Source organism: Aythya fuligula, chromosome 11, assembly GCF_009819795.1.
Source record: "Aythya fuligula isolate bAytFul2 chromosome 11, bAytFul2.pri, whole genome shotgun sequence".
NCBI classification, from domain to species: domain Eukaryota; kingdom Metazoa; phylum Chordata; class Aves; order Anseriformes; family Anatidae; genus Aythya; species Aythya fuligula.
In genome coordinates, this window is record NC_045569.1 from 4,311,094 (window position 1) to 4,329,552 (window position 18,459).

At 36.3% G+C, this 18,459-nt stretch overlaps 1 protein-coding gene across 1 annotated transcript in view; it reads right to left on the reverse strand.

Moving 5' to 3' along the window:
* ADAM10 (ADAM metallopeptidase domain 10) overlaps positions 1 to 18,459 on the reverse strand; it is a 48,476-nt gene that overhangs the window by 15,423 nt on the left and 14,594 nt on the right. Inside the window, exons 3-5 of the mRNA XM_032194526.1 lie at positions 9,571 to 9,689; positions 7,967 to 8,125; positions 960 to 1,063 (exon numbers count right to left, since the gene is read on the reverse strand). Of these exons, the coding sequence (XP_032050417.1) occupies positions 960 to 1,063; positions 7,967 to 8,125; positions 9,571 to 9,689 (382 nt within the window). The remainder of the gene's footprint in view (positions 1 to 959; positions 1,064 to 7,966; positions 8,126 to 9,570; positions 9,690 to 18,459) is intronic.

An 18,459-nucleotide genomic window follows, 5' to 3' on the forward strand; every position in this document is an offset into this window, starting at 1 on the left:
TACCTCAGCAAACAGGGATACTTAAGCACTTCAGCATAGAACAAAAGGTACACCAAACATTAAGTTAAAATAATGCTCACTATTTACAGCAGTATCTGCTAATAGTTTTGCACTATGACATTCATTGGTTGATAGCGCACACACTCTTCATAAAATTTTTGGGGAAAGTTTGTTATCAGTACCAACAATGAGCTGAATAATACTGTGGATAATCTCTGAAGTTACAACATAAATATGGTAAGCTACTGATGCTATTTTATTGGCTGTAGTGTGTCTTTTTGTTGGCATATACTTAACACCACAAAATGATGCCAAAAGTTCATAACAGACCTAAAACTAAGATGAACTCAATTTGGAAAGTGCTGAAAAATATCTGATGTCATGACAAGTGGTGCAACCCTGAAGACAAAAAATAAAAAGGCAGGAATCTGAACAGCTAAGCAAATCCCTACCATAGACCACTTACCTCCTCTCAGAGGCAATTTGTAGTATGCCCTTCCATCTTTCAACATTGCTAGTAAGACCCTCGCACTCATATTGGCTTCATTTACCAGAAAGCACTCAGATATTACACGAGTGTCACGCTAACAGATCGTGAAAATCTGACAGTTACTGCTTTTCAAGGACCAATATATTACTTAAATACCATGGGAACTTGAAACTCTTCCTTCTCCACTGCAATAAAATATATTCCTTATCTCAAGCTTACTTAAAAATTCATCTGAAGTTCTGTCTAAAAATTTGAGACCATGTAGGATTCATCAAGACTATGAGCTAGCGTATCTATGCTGTAGAAGCAATGAAAAAAAATAGAAAAAATATTTTAAGAAATAACTAGCAATAATTTAGGTGATTGTCTCTCACAAAGTAGAGGGATGAATGACCAAAAGTGAAAAAGAAACAGGCAGTTATTACACTAATTTCTAATCAACAAAATGCATTATAGCTTGGTTTTATACCTCTGTTGTTGGTTCTTCTATACCAGTCATCTGGTACTTCTGCATTCTTTCAAATACCGAATGATCTGCACAACCTCCTTGTGGTCCATATTTATGAGGATATTCTAAAAAGAGGAAAGCCAGGCTGAGGTTTTAAATTCAAATGTGTAAACGTCAATTCTGTATTAAAAATAGCTTTATCTCTGCAGCTTTCTCAGTTTGTGTCCAATACTGCTCATGTAGTTTTTGAGGCAGCATTCTCAGATTCAAGCAGCTGTCTTTCCACTCACCATTTCTACTAAGATACATTCTTAGTTTAACATGCCAAAATTGCAATGACTGCTTCTTAAAGTTGTTTTCTTACGACTAGCAAAAGAAATTAGGAAGTGAGCAACATATAATGTAAGAAGGAGAGTTGTTATATAGGCATCTTTACAGATTATCTTCAACTAATAGCAACATTAAAAAAAACTGAACTCCCAGTGACAATTTGAGATCAATTACATCAAAGACAACTTGGATAAGAGATAGCTTGGATGTTTGTTAAACTAAAACTACAAAATCTTGCTAACATTCTTATAGAATTCTATTATTCCAATTAATTCATCTTTCACAATTTTTTGTGTTGTTAGTGGCATGTTAACTGCCAATGCATTCGAACTGAAATTCCAATGATCCTTGGTTTCAAACTCACCTCTACTACTCTCAAACTCTTATCAGTTTGTTAACCATTTTGTTGACAAGGTGAATGCATGATATCCATTTTGGAAAGTAAATGGCACAGGTTTCCATTTTGGAAAGTAAACAACAGTAACAGAGAAGACTGTGTGCATGTAAATGTGTTAAAAATGACAGAATTAGAGATTACAAAAAGTTAAAACAGGCAAACTAAAATGAGGCTGAAAAGAAACATTTTCATCACTGCTTTACTATAGCTCGCTGTTTAAATTTTAATAGCAAAACAGTAGTATTATCTGGGTACACATCAAAGTTAAATATGCTGGAAATTTAAATCAGCTCACTGAGAAGATTTTACAACAACTGGTTGCTTACCCAGGGCAATTCTTTCAGTACTTGCCAATGCAGACCTCATCGCACACGTTAATGTGCTTCAGAAACACACAGTTGGGTTTATCTACTTTGAATGTTAGTACCTACTGAAGATCTGTAAGCACACTGTGCTTGCAGAAACTCCTTCCAGAGGTGAGAACTGCCAAAGGGAAGAGGTTTTGCCCCTTCAGTTTCTCTACGAACTGGAATCCATCATAAATTGGTGCCCCAGTAACAAATAGAGGAAAGATTATGGGATGGTGATCCACATATACTAATACTTACAGAGGCAGTTTCTGTAGGGCAAACTCTTTACCATCAGCACAAAAGGGTGCAGGTTTTATCAGAAATGCATAAACTTCACCAAGATGCCTTGTTTTTGTTGTTGTTGTAAGTGCAAAGATCCAAAGTCAGAGAGTAAATAGAATCATAGAATCGATATGGCTGGAAAAGACCTCCAAGGGCATCTGGTCCAACCATCCCCCTACCACCAGTATCCCCCACTAAACCATTCCTAAGCACCAGGTCCAACCTTTCCTTGAACACCTCCAGGGACGGTGACTCCACCACTTTCCTGGGCAACCCATTCCAATGCCTAAACTCTCTGGGAAGAAATTCCTTGGGATTTCCATCCTGAACCTCCCCTCGTGCAACTTGAGGCCGTTCCCTCTGGTCCTATCACTAGTTATCTGTGAGAAGAGGCCGACCCCCACCTCACCACAACCTCCTTTCAGGAAGATAGGACAGGCTTGGAGCAGTATAACTCTAAAGCCTAAGAGCTGGATCTTGAGAAGTTGATCTCCACATTATATGTATTTCTGGGGATTTTGCTATGAAGTTTGCTATGAAGATTTTGCTAGGCTGGTTCTGTGGAGTCAAACCCCACTAGCCATTACTGCACAGTACATGCACCGTTATGTATTCTGGTTCAGCTTCATCTGAAAGTTGCCTTTAATTATCTTTGATTCTCAGTCTGTTTCCTGCATTCATACTATATGATATTGCTAAGCTCTTTCAATATACAAGCCCAACTTGTTTCAGATGTTCTCCCTACATCATCAAGCTCTGAATTTCAAATTTCAATAATTAAAAGCTGGGGAAAATTAAATAGCAATAGGAATTAAAATATTGTATCCTTGGCATGCAGCCTTGGAGCTCTGAAAAAAAAAGCATTCCATATGAGTTTATGGTTCAAAATACCAACTAACAGTACAACATCCAACTGAAACAATGATAAGCTTAAAAGGACAAATAAATCAACAATTAAAGTAGCATTCCAACCTTCCTTCTTCCCAACTATGTATATTTACAAATGTTTAAATAAGCCATGTGTTTGTTTTGTTTTGTTTTTTATAACTAGTTAGGCTAATTTAAACATAGTTAACATCATTTTTTCAAGTTGGATCCTTTACTAGCTACAAAATATTTTACTGTGATTGTAAACTTTGCATAGTAGGGAAGAACCTCTTAATAATCAAGCTTCTCTGCAAATAAAATCTCAGCTAAAGAGTAATTGAAAGCTTACAATTGCATGCAAACAGTTATTCATTATCTCACTAGCAAATTAATTTTATCTATTATAACAATATCCAAGTACAGTATTGTACTTCAAAGTGTATTTTAAGTCTGAACTTTATAGAAGCATGAAAATACATGAAAATACATCACTTTCTTCAGTCAACTTTCTTTTTTCTTTTTGACTAGTGTTTGCCAATGAGATTGTTAGCAAAAACTTGATTTTGCACAGAAGATAATTTGTTTGGATTCTACTAAGGATTATGGTTTAAATTAAAATAATAATAAAAAAATAATCCTCAGTGGTAACTTTAGTAAGTGTGCATTAATTAGTATTTTGAAAAAAAAATGATCTTACACTTATGAAAGAACTAGTATTGTCCTTTTCACTATGTCACACAAGTGTCCATGAGTTGTAGTTATTAAAACCAGGTAACTTTATTTAATGATTTTCTGTATATTTATTTCCCATATTTCAATTTTTATCACACAAATACCATTTTTGAATGGTTGTCTCATCACATTCCTCCCAATATGGCTAGCCCTAGCACAGTGCCAGAGGAATGAAGAGACCAAAATGCTCATATTACAAGCCACTTCATCCCTTCACTAATTTGATTAACAAGCTGGTGTAATACTGGCTTTGCTACAACCAAGACTGAACAAAGAGCACTGTCCAGTCACTACCTTCTGCACTTTGTGGTACCCTGGCTACCATCACTATACTAAAATTATTAAGAGCAAAGAACCATAGATACAACTCTTCCCTTCTCCCTTTCCATTGTAGAACAATTCTACTTTCTTCAATCTGTGATTCTCATTGCCTGCTTTCACATCACTATTTATCCCTGTGACAAAGGCATGTTATACAAGGCAGGAGTTAGAAGCTAATGGGCAATACTGTCTCACCTTCAGCACACTTCATCTGTGCAAAGCCACCATAGCTTCAAAGCAATTGCAAGTGGCAACTGCAGGAATCTGCAGAAAGTAACTGGAAACATGACTGCACAGCGTATTTTGCAGCAGCACAAAACACCATTTTATGTTATCAGCACACTTCTATTCATTCTTTGGCATGATGACAATTGACAGTACAGTACTAGAAAAAAATGCTGCCAATGTATTACACAAAACAAGCAGTCTTCCCTCTGCATCTTGTTTCCCAAAGAGGTTAGGAAATCCCTTAATACATTTCTAATATTGACTAACTGCAATTCAAGCAAATATTTATCACCTCAAAAAGTAGTAATTTGGTAAGAAACACTTTAAGTGGATGACCATTAAAATTGTACATTAAACAGGCTGCAACAACAATTGCCACCATTTAGCATATGCTGGGAAAAACAAATCCCAAGAACAGATTTGAATACACTCCACTAAAAACAGGAGGCAGGTAATAGTGGGTAGTACAGCTTGGGAGCATGCCTTGTTTACAGAGAAAGTTACACACAAAGCTTTCTTTTGTTAAATAATGAATTACCCCTGAACTGTGAAGGCACTGTTCCCTGTTCATCTTCCAAGATTTATTTCCACCATCCCCTGCAGCAGTTCCAGTGCTGAAGCTAGACAGGAGTTACTTGGTGTCAGATGACTTGGACAACTTTGCCCCCCATCACAGCGGTCTGATCTATGTTCTCGTGATGCTTTTAAGTGCTTTGAGAGGTACAGCCGCCTGCTGGCTCTTTGGGATCACGAGCTTCTTGGCTTATCCCTACCACAACCTCATGAACCGATCACAAGAACACACGTGCTTTTACCATCAAAACTGCTGCTTACAGTCAATGTTAAATTGAAAAACACTAGAAGCCTATTTTCCAACACAGCCTATCAAAGAAGAATTTAATTACAGGATCAATTCTCTAACTAGGAAAAATCCTCAGGTAAAATAAATACTTGATTTCTCTATTGTTGAAAGTCTGTGTTTCCATTTTAGTACAATCTGGCACAATGTTAAAAAAAAAAAAAAAAAGAAAAGAAAAGAAAAGTAGCAACAGATTAAAAAACAACAAAATCATTTTCATTTCATTATCTTATTCTAGGTAGATAGCAGAGAGGTAGAAGTTATTAATGATATATACAACTATAGACACTCAGATGAAATAAAAGAATTTTTATCCTTTAAATACCTTTGGCAGGTATCCTTTGCATCTGACAAAACGAAAAAAATGTGATGAAGAATCTTTGTCAGCAAATAGTGTAATCTCTTAAGTATTTAGGTTAACTACACAATGGATACTGCTTTAGGCAGCAGGGGAAAGGACATGACAAGGTTCCACTAAAAATAATGAAGATTCAGTCCTTCAACAGCCATGGAGATCTGGCCAATACTAGCAAAAGCAACAGTGTCAGAACAAAATCCAAATTTAAGTAGATAGAATTAAAGCTGTATTTTTTGTTTTGTTTTTGTTATTATTATAGGCCGTCTGTCACACTGTGCTCCCGTGACAAGTGCCAAGTAGACCTTCATTACAATATTAGCAATGACCCTACAAAAAAAAAAAAAAAAAAAAAAAAAAAAACACACCAAGAAATCAAGTTCTCAAATCATACACAGTCTGCAATCCTTGCTCAGTTCAATCAGCAGATACTACTTTGCAAAACTACAAAATCCTTTACTTTTCAGTTGTAGAGTTCTTCCCAGGCCATGGAAGATTAAATGACCACTTTCATTTCCTTGAAGTTCTGAACAGGATTTTCCTGTCTACTGTTGATCCGAGGAAACAGGCAACTGATTTTGTATTTGACTGTATGAACTCAGGGATACATTTGCAGCATACGGGATTTAAATACAGTAAATACAGCTCCAGTGAAATCCTAACCCTTAAAAGAAAATAGCTTCCAAAACATTTTAATGAAAATAGTAGTTTACATCTCTCTTGCACTAAATTATAAAATTGTTTGATCAGGAGTGACTTAGAAACTAAAATCATTCAACTTGTGTTTCAAGTCATGAATAGAAGGCTGCCTTCCACTGGTCACCACATCTACTGTAACACAGACAAAAGCAGCCTTACAAAGTTGACAATATAATCCCCATTTACAAAAAACACTTTTGTTTAAATACTGAAAAAGAGCTCATTGAGATGCTAATCATATGTTGCATTGTGATTTCTGAAAGGCACTAAAAAGCATATTGTTTCAAAAGGCAGATATGTGGGTGACCAGAAAATATATCAAATTAAAGCAAAGATTTTTCCTCCCCCGGTCTCTCCTAAATTAGCTATGTGAGCATTTTTGTTGCCTTTGTCTTGTGTAAGATACTACAAGTTTGCCTCTATTTCACAAGAATTAGCTTAAGTTAATACAGTAACAGATTAGGGTTTGCTTTTATTTTTGAAGCTACTGTAAAGCCTACTTTTTTAATGCAGTTCATTTCAAAAATAGCTCAAAGGAGGTGCAAAAAAAAATAATAATTTCAAAAGCACTATTAAGAAAGCGACAGAAGCAGTTGTATACTTAAAGATATTTCAGACCACAGAAATCATAGAAGAGTCTACGATACCAATGAAAAAAGCATTAAACTGTACAACCATCAGGCACACACATCAGACTCTGCCTTGTAAACACCAGGAGTGGTGCATTTTCAAATAGTGCTGCTTGGAATTAACTTCAGGATGGGCTATTTTCAACCATGCTGAGCAAGCTCCAATGTTCACTCATTTGGTGATTTGGAAGTCATATTTTACTATTGCTTAGATGTGGCTCTTTGGAAAAGATTGAGACAATTCTCTCTGATAATCTGATTTTGTTTCTAACTGATGACTGATGCACTAGATTCAAGAGCAAAACCAGTGTAAGCCAACATACTATCAACTAACTAAATAATTGAATATATATCCTACTCCTATTCAGTTTAATAGGACATTACTATGAACCAAGTTCATTGTTAGCTTTATCCAGCTCTCAAGTGATGAATTTACTCCTACAAGACAGCAATACTGATTTTCATAAAATCAAATCATTTGGTCCTTTAAGGTATAGACTTAAGACAGAACTCCCATCAGAGCTGTTTAAAACAGGACATACTGGGTGCCACCACATCTTTTAGAAAGCTATCTGAAGACCGTTGTGACCTATACATGCAGGTGAAGCTTTCATTTTCCACAAACACCACTGTTACTAGTTGTTGGTAAGCGCATAGGGTCTTGAACTTTAAGTACACTTTATTTTACAGATCACAGGAAAGATCAATCAGACCAAGGAGTGTTAAAAAGGCATTTTTCTAAAGAAACGTGTGTCCACTGAGCAGAAAATACACTGCTTATATGCTAAGGATCGCTTAAAATGACAGAATAAGGAAAACTAAATCTTTTTCACACCATAAGTTTTAATCACGTTAGAACAGCACAATTCACATTGTCGCATGCAAACCAAAGTCTCACTTGATGCTTATAAACAGCTTACAGTTTTTGACATTTAATAACAAAAATATTTCATCTGTAGCACAAAATGGAAATACTCACTGATATCATCTTCATGATAGATGACAGAGTGGAACGGTAAAGTTTTGTCCTTAATGTATCTCTCTGCTGGCTCAATATAAAAGGTCCCACTATGAGTTTGGATGAACCCTTCAAATCTTCCATCAATAATAGATCCATGGCTAAGACTCCCTTGCTCACCTGTTAAGGAAAAAATGTACCTTTTTTAATACCTTCCTAAAAGCCTTCAGTCCTGTGCAAACTTCAAGAATACACTCTACACAAGATGTTAATCAGACTATGCTAAGGCATGATACTTGCATAATTATCTTAATAGTGCAGCAGTTTCCAACTGGTAAAAACCTATTAATTATACAGTAGTAAGATTCAATATAATAACAGTAAAACATTCTTGCAGCAAATTTGTGTCTGAACTCTGAAGGCTAAGAATATTCAACAGTAAGACATGTTTGCCCAAAATCTTAGTTCTTGAGTTCAATAGCTTCCCAAGCCTTCAGCACAAATCAGATACATACGTGACAGACTTAAAAAGCATACAATGAAGAATTCAACTCCATATTCCAGAATTGTCACGTATGGAGCATTAAATCTTATAATCTAGTGCTGCCATTATGCACCTATTCATACAATTATAAAAAAAAATCATTGAGTGTATATTGAATTCTGAAAGCTTTCTGAGGAAGATTTCCCTATATGCAAGACACCCATGTTTCTCTTCAGGCATAACCCTCTTAAAACTGTAGCTAGGTTTAAATGTGGGATGAAATGATTATTTGTTTGAAACATTTACAATCTGGATAAGTACAACTGTCTACTACAGCATGCAACATCCCCAGAAGCCATCTCCGTAAAAAGCATAGAAGATTACTGAAAAACGTTTATACACTTCTCCACTGAGGAGGGTTCAGAATCACACTATCAAGTTATCAAAACTGTACTTCCAACTCCCATACCTCAAAAGCCATCTGGCATACTCAAGTCAACAAGCACGCTGGTCTACCTAGATGCATATTAAGCACTGTGTATACTTTTTTTTTCCCCAGTTCAAAACAGTCACTTTAAGACTGCAGGACATTACTAATAGAGATCTTCAGGAGCCAGTCAGATTTCTTTCAGATCTGAGACAGACTGTATAGCGGGACAGAGCAAGTCTTAATCCTCCTCTTCATCTACTTTTAATTCCTTCATTCTCCTTCCCTTTTAATCAATTTTCTTTTATATTTACTGAAATAACAGAAATGAGGTATTTTACCCTTAATGGTGGCAGCTCTATAGTCGTTCAATTTCTTTAAACTAAGAACAGTGTCTGATTTTACTTTTTTTGTTGTTGTTTAAATGCAGACAGCTTTTTCTTTTTGTAATGCATCAGACTTCTATAAAGAATAAGTTCACAAACATAGTTGAGCCTCATGTTACATGGATGTTTAAGAAATACCAAGTAAAAAAAATCATTTAACTATCACTCATTTGAGAATAAAAGCAGGGGGAATTTCATTAAGATGCATTATTAAAGTTTAACAATGTAGGTAACCTAATCATATTGATATTCACTTCCTGCATGTACTTTTAAAAAATTCTGTTTTAAAATGACTGCACTTTAATCCATTTTAAAGCATAGTACTTACCATAAATGTGTCCAGTGTAAATATGGGAGGTATCGTAATCAATTACTTGATTTGATGTTTCTACTTTAAAATCCTCAGTAAAAAGAGATGTATCTCTCTTCATTCGAAGGTTGAAGTGCCTGAAGTGAATAAAAACAGATGGTAAACTGGCTTTGAGCTTCAGTTACAAAAGCACTCAGTGAAGTACTTCTGACCAGCACTGCCATGCAAACAATTTGCAAAACTGTAAAATTTACCTATGGAAAATGTTTATACTGTCCAATAATTTGACCATAGCCTAGAAAGATTTCCTTAAACAAGACTATTTAGATGCTTTTGATACAAGAAGCTAAATCTACAAGATTTAAGCTAGAACACAGGGTTAGACCTAAGCGCATACATCTAAAATGCTGACTTTCCCACTCCTCTAGAAGATGCAGATTTAACTATAGGAAAAATCAATTATTTCTGTGATATAGATGAGAAGCAGAATAAATAAGAACCACTATCAGCTTATTTTACTTTATTTGCCAAAATTTAAGTGTAATGTAAATGACATGTAGATGAGCTAATTACTGTTTCATCTGAAACTGAAACATTTGTATTGAAGGAAATACTAAAACTGGTAGAGTTACACATGTAACTATGTAAACAACTCCACTCTTTTAATTATCTTGTCCAAATTACAACACTAAGTTCTTTGACAGAACTCCTACTGGCAGTCTTTGTATGAAATATATGACATTCTTATCTTTGTAAGAAAACGGAAGTTTGATTCAGCAGAGTCACATATCATAACCTGAGTGTTATACACTCAGGTTGAATTCACAGAATCACAGAACATTAGGAATTGGAAGGGACCTTGAAAGATCATCTAGTCTAATCCCCCTGCTGGAGCAGGAACACTTAGATAAATTCATACCTGTGACATCCATTATTTCAGCATTTCACTTGTTATTTTCTTAAATTCTGTATCAACACACTGTTTAAATATGGATTAGTGAACTTCTATCCTTGATTTTCTTAGATCTGCACAATCTTGAATTTGAAGGAATATTATAGTTATGTCACCAATTTGTTACATCAAGAGTAGCCTTGGTAAGATGCCTAGCTCTGTGTCAGAGTCTTCATCCAAAAGGGCACGACCAGTTTCTCAATATACACTGTATACTAATGACAGAGCAGACTTTCCACAGGGAAAGCTTCTGTCCATTTGTACTAACGGAAGAATAACCAAAAGAATTAAGGACCACAGTGTAAAGTCAATTAGATACACTAGGAAGTAATTAGGCTTTATCCAAATTAAACACAGAATATCTTGCATTTTTGCTTGCATATTAGCTATTATAATGAAACTATAGGTATAAATATTTTGAAACAACTGTATGCTAAAATGTAAAATTCAAGATCAAAGCAAAACGGCATGCCTATGCTTGAAAGGGCTCTATAGTGACTCATGTTGGCTATTCTATAATGCATACATTACGCTACAGTCAAACCGTCTTTATTTATTATTGTGGCCACAGTGAAAATGAACCTTCAAAGCAACCACTATCCTCTGGTGATGCATGAGAGTTATCTCCTATGAGGTTATAGGTTATGAAATTCTGAGATATAGCTAATGGATGTGAAAGGTTAAACTTCAGCAGTTCCCTGTGACACTCAGGCTTACAGCCAAACCTGCCAGTGCTCGCATTATTATTTCAATATGGGCGTAATATAGCTGGGTAGATTCTCCTCTTAAAATGAAGAAACAACTCACTACAGATGCACTTGAATATCAGTCACTGAAAAATGCATGTCAGTAAACAGTCACTATCTATCCACACGCAGACAGTACCCACATGGGGATGGTAACCACCCGTGTGTGCTTTACAAAAGCTAGTAGTACTGACACTGTCACAGACAGACGCAGTAAGAGTTCTTCCCCTTTCTGTTAGCATCTTTACTAGCTCTAAAAAGCTGTCTTTTCATAACAGGATAATGATGATGATGAAATAACATGAATGAGCATCGCAGGAAAGCACCCTATCCAAAATTATACAAGACATTATGGGTGGATGACACAACACTATTTTGTGTGGCTTTTCTGCAAGGAAGTTGGAAATGAACAGGCAGAAAAAAGTAAGACCAGGAATGATAAGAACTTAAGGATTTTCTCTCAAGTACTTGAAGAAGTACTCACTTTGTAATACTGTGCTCTGTGTGTTAGAAAGATTTGAACTTCAGTTTGAATTTCCCCTGTGGCCAAGCTCCCCGCAGTTACTGACGATGGATCAGACTCTCTCCAAGTACATCTGAACTGAAGTTAAATGAGCAGAGACCCTCAGTACTTTAGAGCAGCTCTCCTCCCATGTCTAACATATGATAAAGACTTCTTACTGTAATAATTCTATATTTTTGTCTGTGGTGAGCCAAAATTTCTCCTAATCTCACACCAAGAACATCTAATATGGCTAAAATTATGTTGTGGGTTTTTTGTTTTTGTTTTTGTTTTTTTGTATGTTCGTTTGTTTTTCTGGTGAAGAAAGTAAACTTCCAGAAAAAAAAACAGACAAAAAATTATATTTGCTCAGAAGTATGAAACAATTATTTTGCAATTAAACTTATATGAATACCACTAGAAAAATCTCAGTTAAAAAGACACTGGAGAAACTGTTATTTCTAATAGCCAATTGCATCAGGAACTTCTCTGTAGGTTTGAAATACACCTTATAACACAACGTAATACTTCTTATATGTTAACTCCTGTATATGTAAGTGGAGCAGGAAAAATTTGGACTTTACCATAGAACAAAGTGAATCATTTATCAATTTGAGCCTGAAATAACAAAGTAGATAGATGAACAAGCCTTAAGCCTCGATTGGAAGTCATCCAAGCTATCCTCTCCTCAGTCACCAAGTCACCTAAGTAAACATCTTACAAATTAGTATAATGTTTTGTGTTGCACTCCTGAACTACCACTGCTGACCATCCTGTAACCATGCGTTAGGGTCAGTTTTGAGTAGATGGCCTGTGCTACCTTCCCCTTTGGAGGGGCCAGGGGAAGCTGAGCACAGTTTATAGAAGCTGGAAATTGTTCTTCCTCCTGGGTGGCATCCCCTTCCCATCACTATTACGCAGTCACTTCAGCATGGGCTGTTAGAAGTTAGATGTATTAAATACAGTTTCACTGGTTTAAAACTAGGAAGCCTTTATTTGTTTATTTATTTTCCTTTTCATTTCTTCTTCTTTCTTCCTTTTGGCATTGGTACACAACACTAAATTGTAACTCAAATGCTAAGTCTGTTATGCTGCCAGTTATCTGATTATTAATATAATTAGCTCTCTTTGCAGGATTAGAGAACTTTTTCAAGTACAAAATAATGCAGATGTGTTTCATGTGGACAATTCTCAACCATTTGATTTCTTAATTTAGCCAAACTATTAGATAACCTGAACACTTCAGAGCTATTTTTAAATAGGTCTTCTCTTGGTCATTCAAACATGCTTGATGGTAACAGGATTATCTGTCTGGACTGCTGACCCTTCTCATTCTGAAAATGAAACGACTACTCTTCCCTTAGTTCTTCCCCATCAAAAATGGAGGGAGAAGATAAGCAGTCAGGGAAAGAAAAATAAACTACCAATTAGTCTCTACTTCCAAGAGTTAACAACTTTAACAGATTACCAAACTTTAAACAACAATAATCATAAAACTCCGTGTATTACATGAAAGCTATAATAGGAAAAGTAAATTCAATTTTTATGGCTATGCAGAGACATGTTAATGCGCTTCTTATGAGTGTCACTGAAATTAATTGCACTGAAAGATGACAGCTTATAGCTGGGGAAACTCCAAATTGTAATGGCTGCACCAAACAAATGCATGGCTGGCAGGGACCCCAAAAAATCCAGCTCATCCCACTTTACAAAGAGAGAATTAAGAATGCAGCCACCAACTTCAGTAATGCATCTGAATTGTCAGTAAGAAATTTCCAAAGACCCTACAGAAAATCCATTTTGGTGTCTCACCTGATATAGAAGATGATCTAACATTTACTATAGATTTCTTCTAAGTAAGTATTTCTTCCCCTTTCTTAAAGGGACTATACACTAGACTCTATCCCTCTCGAAATTATATGGAAGAGAACGCATCTCGATTTTCCTTCCTGGGTTAGATCCAGTAACATCATGAATTGTTCTGAGGACAGAAGACTCCAGAGAAGAGCAACTGATTTTTCTGTGTCACTCATGGATATGGTTTCTAAACCCAGCCACAATGGAATAAGCAAGAAGCTTCAAAGTTGTTTTTGTTTTGTAATTACCATATCTGCAGCACGTAGAGTTCTCTGCGCTAGCACCTGTAGCAGTATAGACTAAGCTATTTCCTAGGCTAATTACACACCAGGCAGAAGGTAATTATTTCCAGAAAAATAATGCTCATTTTATTTTCACACTTACTAACTTGCGTAAGACATTTCTCAGCAGCAGGAGTGTCTAGAATAGGCATAAATCAATTAAGACCAAGATTTGACCTTGCTTACTGATTGCTGCTTCTGTCTTACACATACCTGGCAACTGCATTTAGTTACTGTGTGGCTGCTCATTTGACCGAAGCCAGAATTTTTAGTAAAACTGTACACATTGTTATATAGTCAGCTTTGTTTGCTCATTAACAGCAGTACCCTAAAGACTATCAAGATGTAGATTTTGATTTTACCATAGTTTACCTCAGGGACTTGCAAATACATAATGCAGCAACCTGGTGATAATTGAAGAAAAATAGGTGATAGTGACATGTTTAGTTAAAAAACCACTGTTTTCCCATGGGCTCCGGTTATTTGAATCTCGTGCTCTAATCACAGAGCAAGCAGTTTTAAACAAAAAGCTGTGTGCATATGCTGACAGCACAGGACAAATAGAACATTAAAGGTGCAAACGCAAGAATTAATGTTTAATCTATTATTCCATTTCTTTTCAGTACGAGTCTAGGGCCATGATGAAGCATTCAAAACATTAGGATACCGACAAAGTCTGCAGAGAAAGACACTATCAGTAGCATGCAGAAACGGTACTCAGTGCTTTTTCTTTCCTATTTTTCCTCCACCAGATTCCCATTAGCAACCAGTGGCAGGCTAAGGGTGCAAAATCACTCAGGGACCAGAGGAGATTGTTAAATAAAAAAATATATACGAAAAGAGGAAGATGGAGGAGTTACTCCACAGTTGGAAAAAGTGCCTGAGAAAAGGAAACAGAAGGTTATGGGCTTGCAGCAATATGCAGCGTGACAAGGAAAGACCATTTAGGTTCATATTCTACTTCTTGGTAGGAATCAGATAGACAACAAATCTTTGCAGATGTGTTTCTGTGAGTCTCCTCACAAGGCAGGATCCAGAAGATACTACTCTGCTTGAGGTGCAAGTCTTTTACCCTTACTTTTTCCCATTTAAGAATTCAAAGATCTCTGAGAAACTGAAAGAGTCTATTGCTGAAAATAATTCAAGCCCCTCTTTCTACCTGCCCTCCACATGAGGCATCACAAAATCTAAGTTCAACACTTACAGGCTGTTCGACTCATTCCAACCCTGAACTGTAAGAAATAGGAGACTGCTTAATAACTGAATAGTGGGTTTAAACTACTTACAGGTGAAATCCACACTTAGGGACATTATTACTTTACGCTGTTTTTACAAACACTATCCATCAGCATTTAACCGACAATTCCCAAGGTCCGTCTACCTGCACTAAAGAAAATACATCTTTGAAACAGCAGGTGACGGGGTCTCCAGGTTTAGCATTCTTTCTATTGACTACTTAGATGCAGGTAGACAATATCAGCCTCTAGTAGGTATTCACATAAAAACCCGTCTCAACAGCATCAGTGCACTGAGCAATCCCAACTAGAATGCTTGCAGCTCGTGTTTGTTTGCTGTTGACACCCCTACAGTGGCTTTTCTAATTGCTCAGAGACTTCTTTCCTGACCTTCAGAAGTCAGACCTGCCAAGCTCGTTATTCTACAAGCACATAACTGAGGAGGCAGCCTTCACCTTAAACAACGTGCCACTGATTATTCTTCATATACCGAGCTGTAAACACATCAGCTGGCTCCGATAGCAGAAACCATCCAAGTAGGCTAACAAGTAGCTGCATGTTGTCCAGTGTACACTCCTAGAAAGTAGGTCAAGCATTTCTCTGTCCTCAAGAGTACAGTGCTCAGATTTTAAGAGCAGATAATCTTTATCCAGGGCTGATTTTTTTTTTTTCCTTTCAGTACAAACTTTTAGTTAGGAGAGTTAAAGTACAAGCTCTATGCCACTTGGTTTCCTGTTCATCCAAAACAACCTTCCCATCTGTATTTACATAAGGTTTGAATATGTGCCAGGTTCTAACAGATTTCAAAAACAGGTGAGGGGAAAAAAAAAAGCAAAACAAAACCCAAAAAAACAGGTGAAGAAAAATGTTAGCTACTCCATGAATTCAAACTAAGAAACCAGTTTATAAAGAAGTTTTCTTAGTGAAACAAAGAAAGACATCAGGATAAATCTGCTAGCTGGTAGCATGGCATGAGTAGATAGAAAACACATTCCCTAAGCACTTTCATTTAAGCCTATCGCTTTTCATTTGGCTACGTACACCAAAGCTTGCTGGCCAAAGAGTTCTAACGCCTTCACACTCCGGGAAGCTCTGCGCCGCAGCCGGGCAGGCTCACCTTGATGCCAAGAGACATTAGAGTGAGACTTGGATTTTCCAGGAGAACTTGACTGAAATGCTAAATATTTTTTTTCCCTTAAGTGCTAAACAAACTCCAAGGTACTGTATTTAAACCCATAAAAATCAAGACATTTAACCCACAGATCAATCCTTTTCTTTTTTTTTTTTTTTTTAATTAGTATCAGTGAAAACAGATTAAGCCATGAATAAGTAAGAACTTAGGTTCTTGCTTATCAAATCTCTGTAAGACAAATCTTTAGCCTACAGGTATTTTTCAACAAAATGGATGTAAAAAGGGAGACCTAATTCATTGGTCTCTTGACTAGGAAGATATTTTAAAAGTTATTTAACTTAAAAGAAGTGATAATAGATACAGGATAATGAAAGAATGGCTACAGAGCGTTGAATAATGCTGAAAATGCTGCAGTTTGGGGTTGTTTTTGCTTTTTAATTCAGGACAGCCTAAAATGAATTGTAGGAGGAGAATCTTGGAAACAAGCAAACAAACAAATAAATAAATCGCAGAAGCCAGCCAGCCCTATTGGATGACCACTAAAACAGCTTACTTAAGAAATTAGTCTGTTTAGTTGGGATTTTAAGTACACATGGAACTGGAAAACAAAGACACAATGTAAATTTTTAGATTAGCCCAGTAACTAAGAATATGCTTTTCGTTACCAGACTCGAAGAAAGTAGAAGACTAATTTCATGAGTTATATCGTATGCAAAATTACAGGAGTACTTCAAAATAAATTAAAAGCTATAAAAAGAATGGCTAATGTGAAATAAAAGCCAGCAGATGACAAAACAGTCTTCTTTAATCCAAGAGAATCTAGCTCAGTTACTGCAGGCCATTTCCGACAGCATCTCAGAATGTCACTTTTGAGATTCAAGAAATCAGATGTGGCTTCCTTGTGGGTAGCCTCCTTGCCTCTTTATAATCTGCTCAGTCAACAACTGTCCTAAACACAAACAATTAACAGCTCTGAATAGTGAGGGCAATAAAATGGGTTACGAATTACAGAACCAAGAATATACATGTAAAAATTAACACTTGGAAGGAAGATTGAAATTGTGCTCCACTCCTGCCATTCACAACTGCACCAGAAATGCTGCATAGCTCATAGCATACAGCAAGCCTCCCCAAGCATTTATGCAGTGTTCTGAAATCTGAAATGATAGTCAGCAGATGCCAGAGCAGAAGTACTTTTGAGTCCAGACAAGCTGCATAAGGTGAAGGCTGAGGATCAGGTTAATGCAGTTGCACCAACTGACATAAAACCTTATAGTCTTTATGTCATTTTTTTCCTATTTTGAGCTAGTTTTTAAGATTTGAAGATGTTGGGATGGGTTTAGCTGCATGACTTGTAAGCCCAAATTAAAACACAGAGAAGCACTTTTATTCCCAAAGCCCATATTGTTCAGCTATCTCAGGTTTTATAGAAACAATCTACCAATATCAAAGAAGTGAATAATTTAAAGTGTTCACAAGCATAACCATATGAAAGGTCTTTTCATTTGTACTGCTTACAAAGAGGCTATATGTTCCAACAGCAACAATGTTGGAACTTAACTTACAGATTTTTTTTTAATTGCAATTTTAAGTAAAAACCTAAGAAAAATGGTCGTTAAATTGCAAAAGATCTGAAGGAAGCTCTTGGTGTACCTTTAATTTAGTAGTAAGGTGTTATGGGTTCGAATGCCTCTTGAAAAATTCTACTTGTTCACTCACTGAAGTAGCAGAGGCAACTTTACCAAGCAAGAGTCATCAACTAATCCAGGTGAAAGAGTGAACATGGGTGTGGACTGGTTATTAAGAGGACAAATTAGGAAAAAATTAGAAAGCATAAGTTATTAGGAAAGCATTATGTAAAACGACTGAGAGTACAGTTAAACACTACATAGCTGTAGTTCCTTTATTGCTCTGAATGTATCAGGCTCTCAGCAATTCCCAGTTTCTAAGTTCAGAGATCACCAGAGGACAGGCAAGTTTTTGAAGTTCTGTCCTGAAAATGGAATCCCTAATAGAGAAGCATCCAGCATATGTTTGACATTCTGCAGTTGATGGGAGCTCAATTTAAGATATTCTGCAATTGGTATATTGCAAACATCTATACTGATAAAGTAAAGAAAACTTTCAAACTTCTCTGCATGAGAAGGGTTGTGCTCGGTATGCAAATGAGCACACATTTTATGGTTTAGTAAGCCGAGCCAA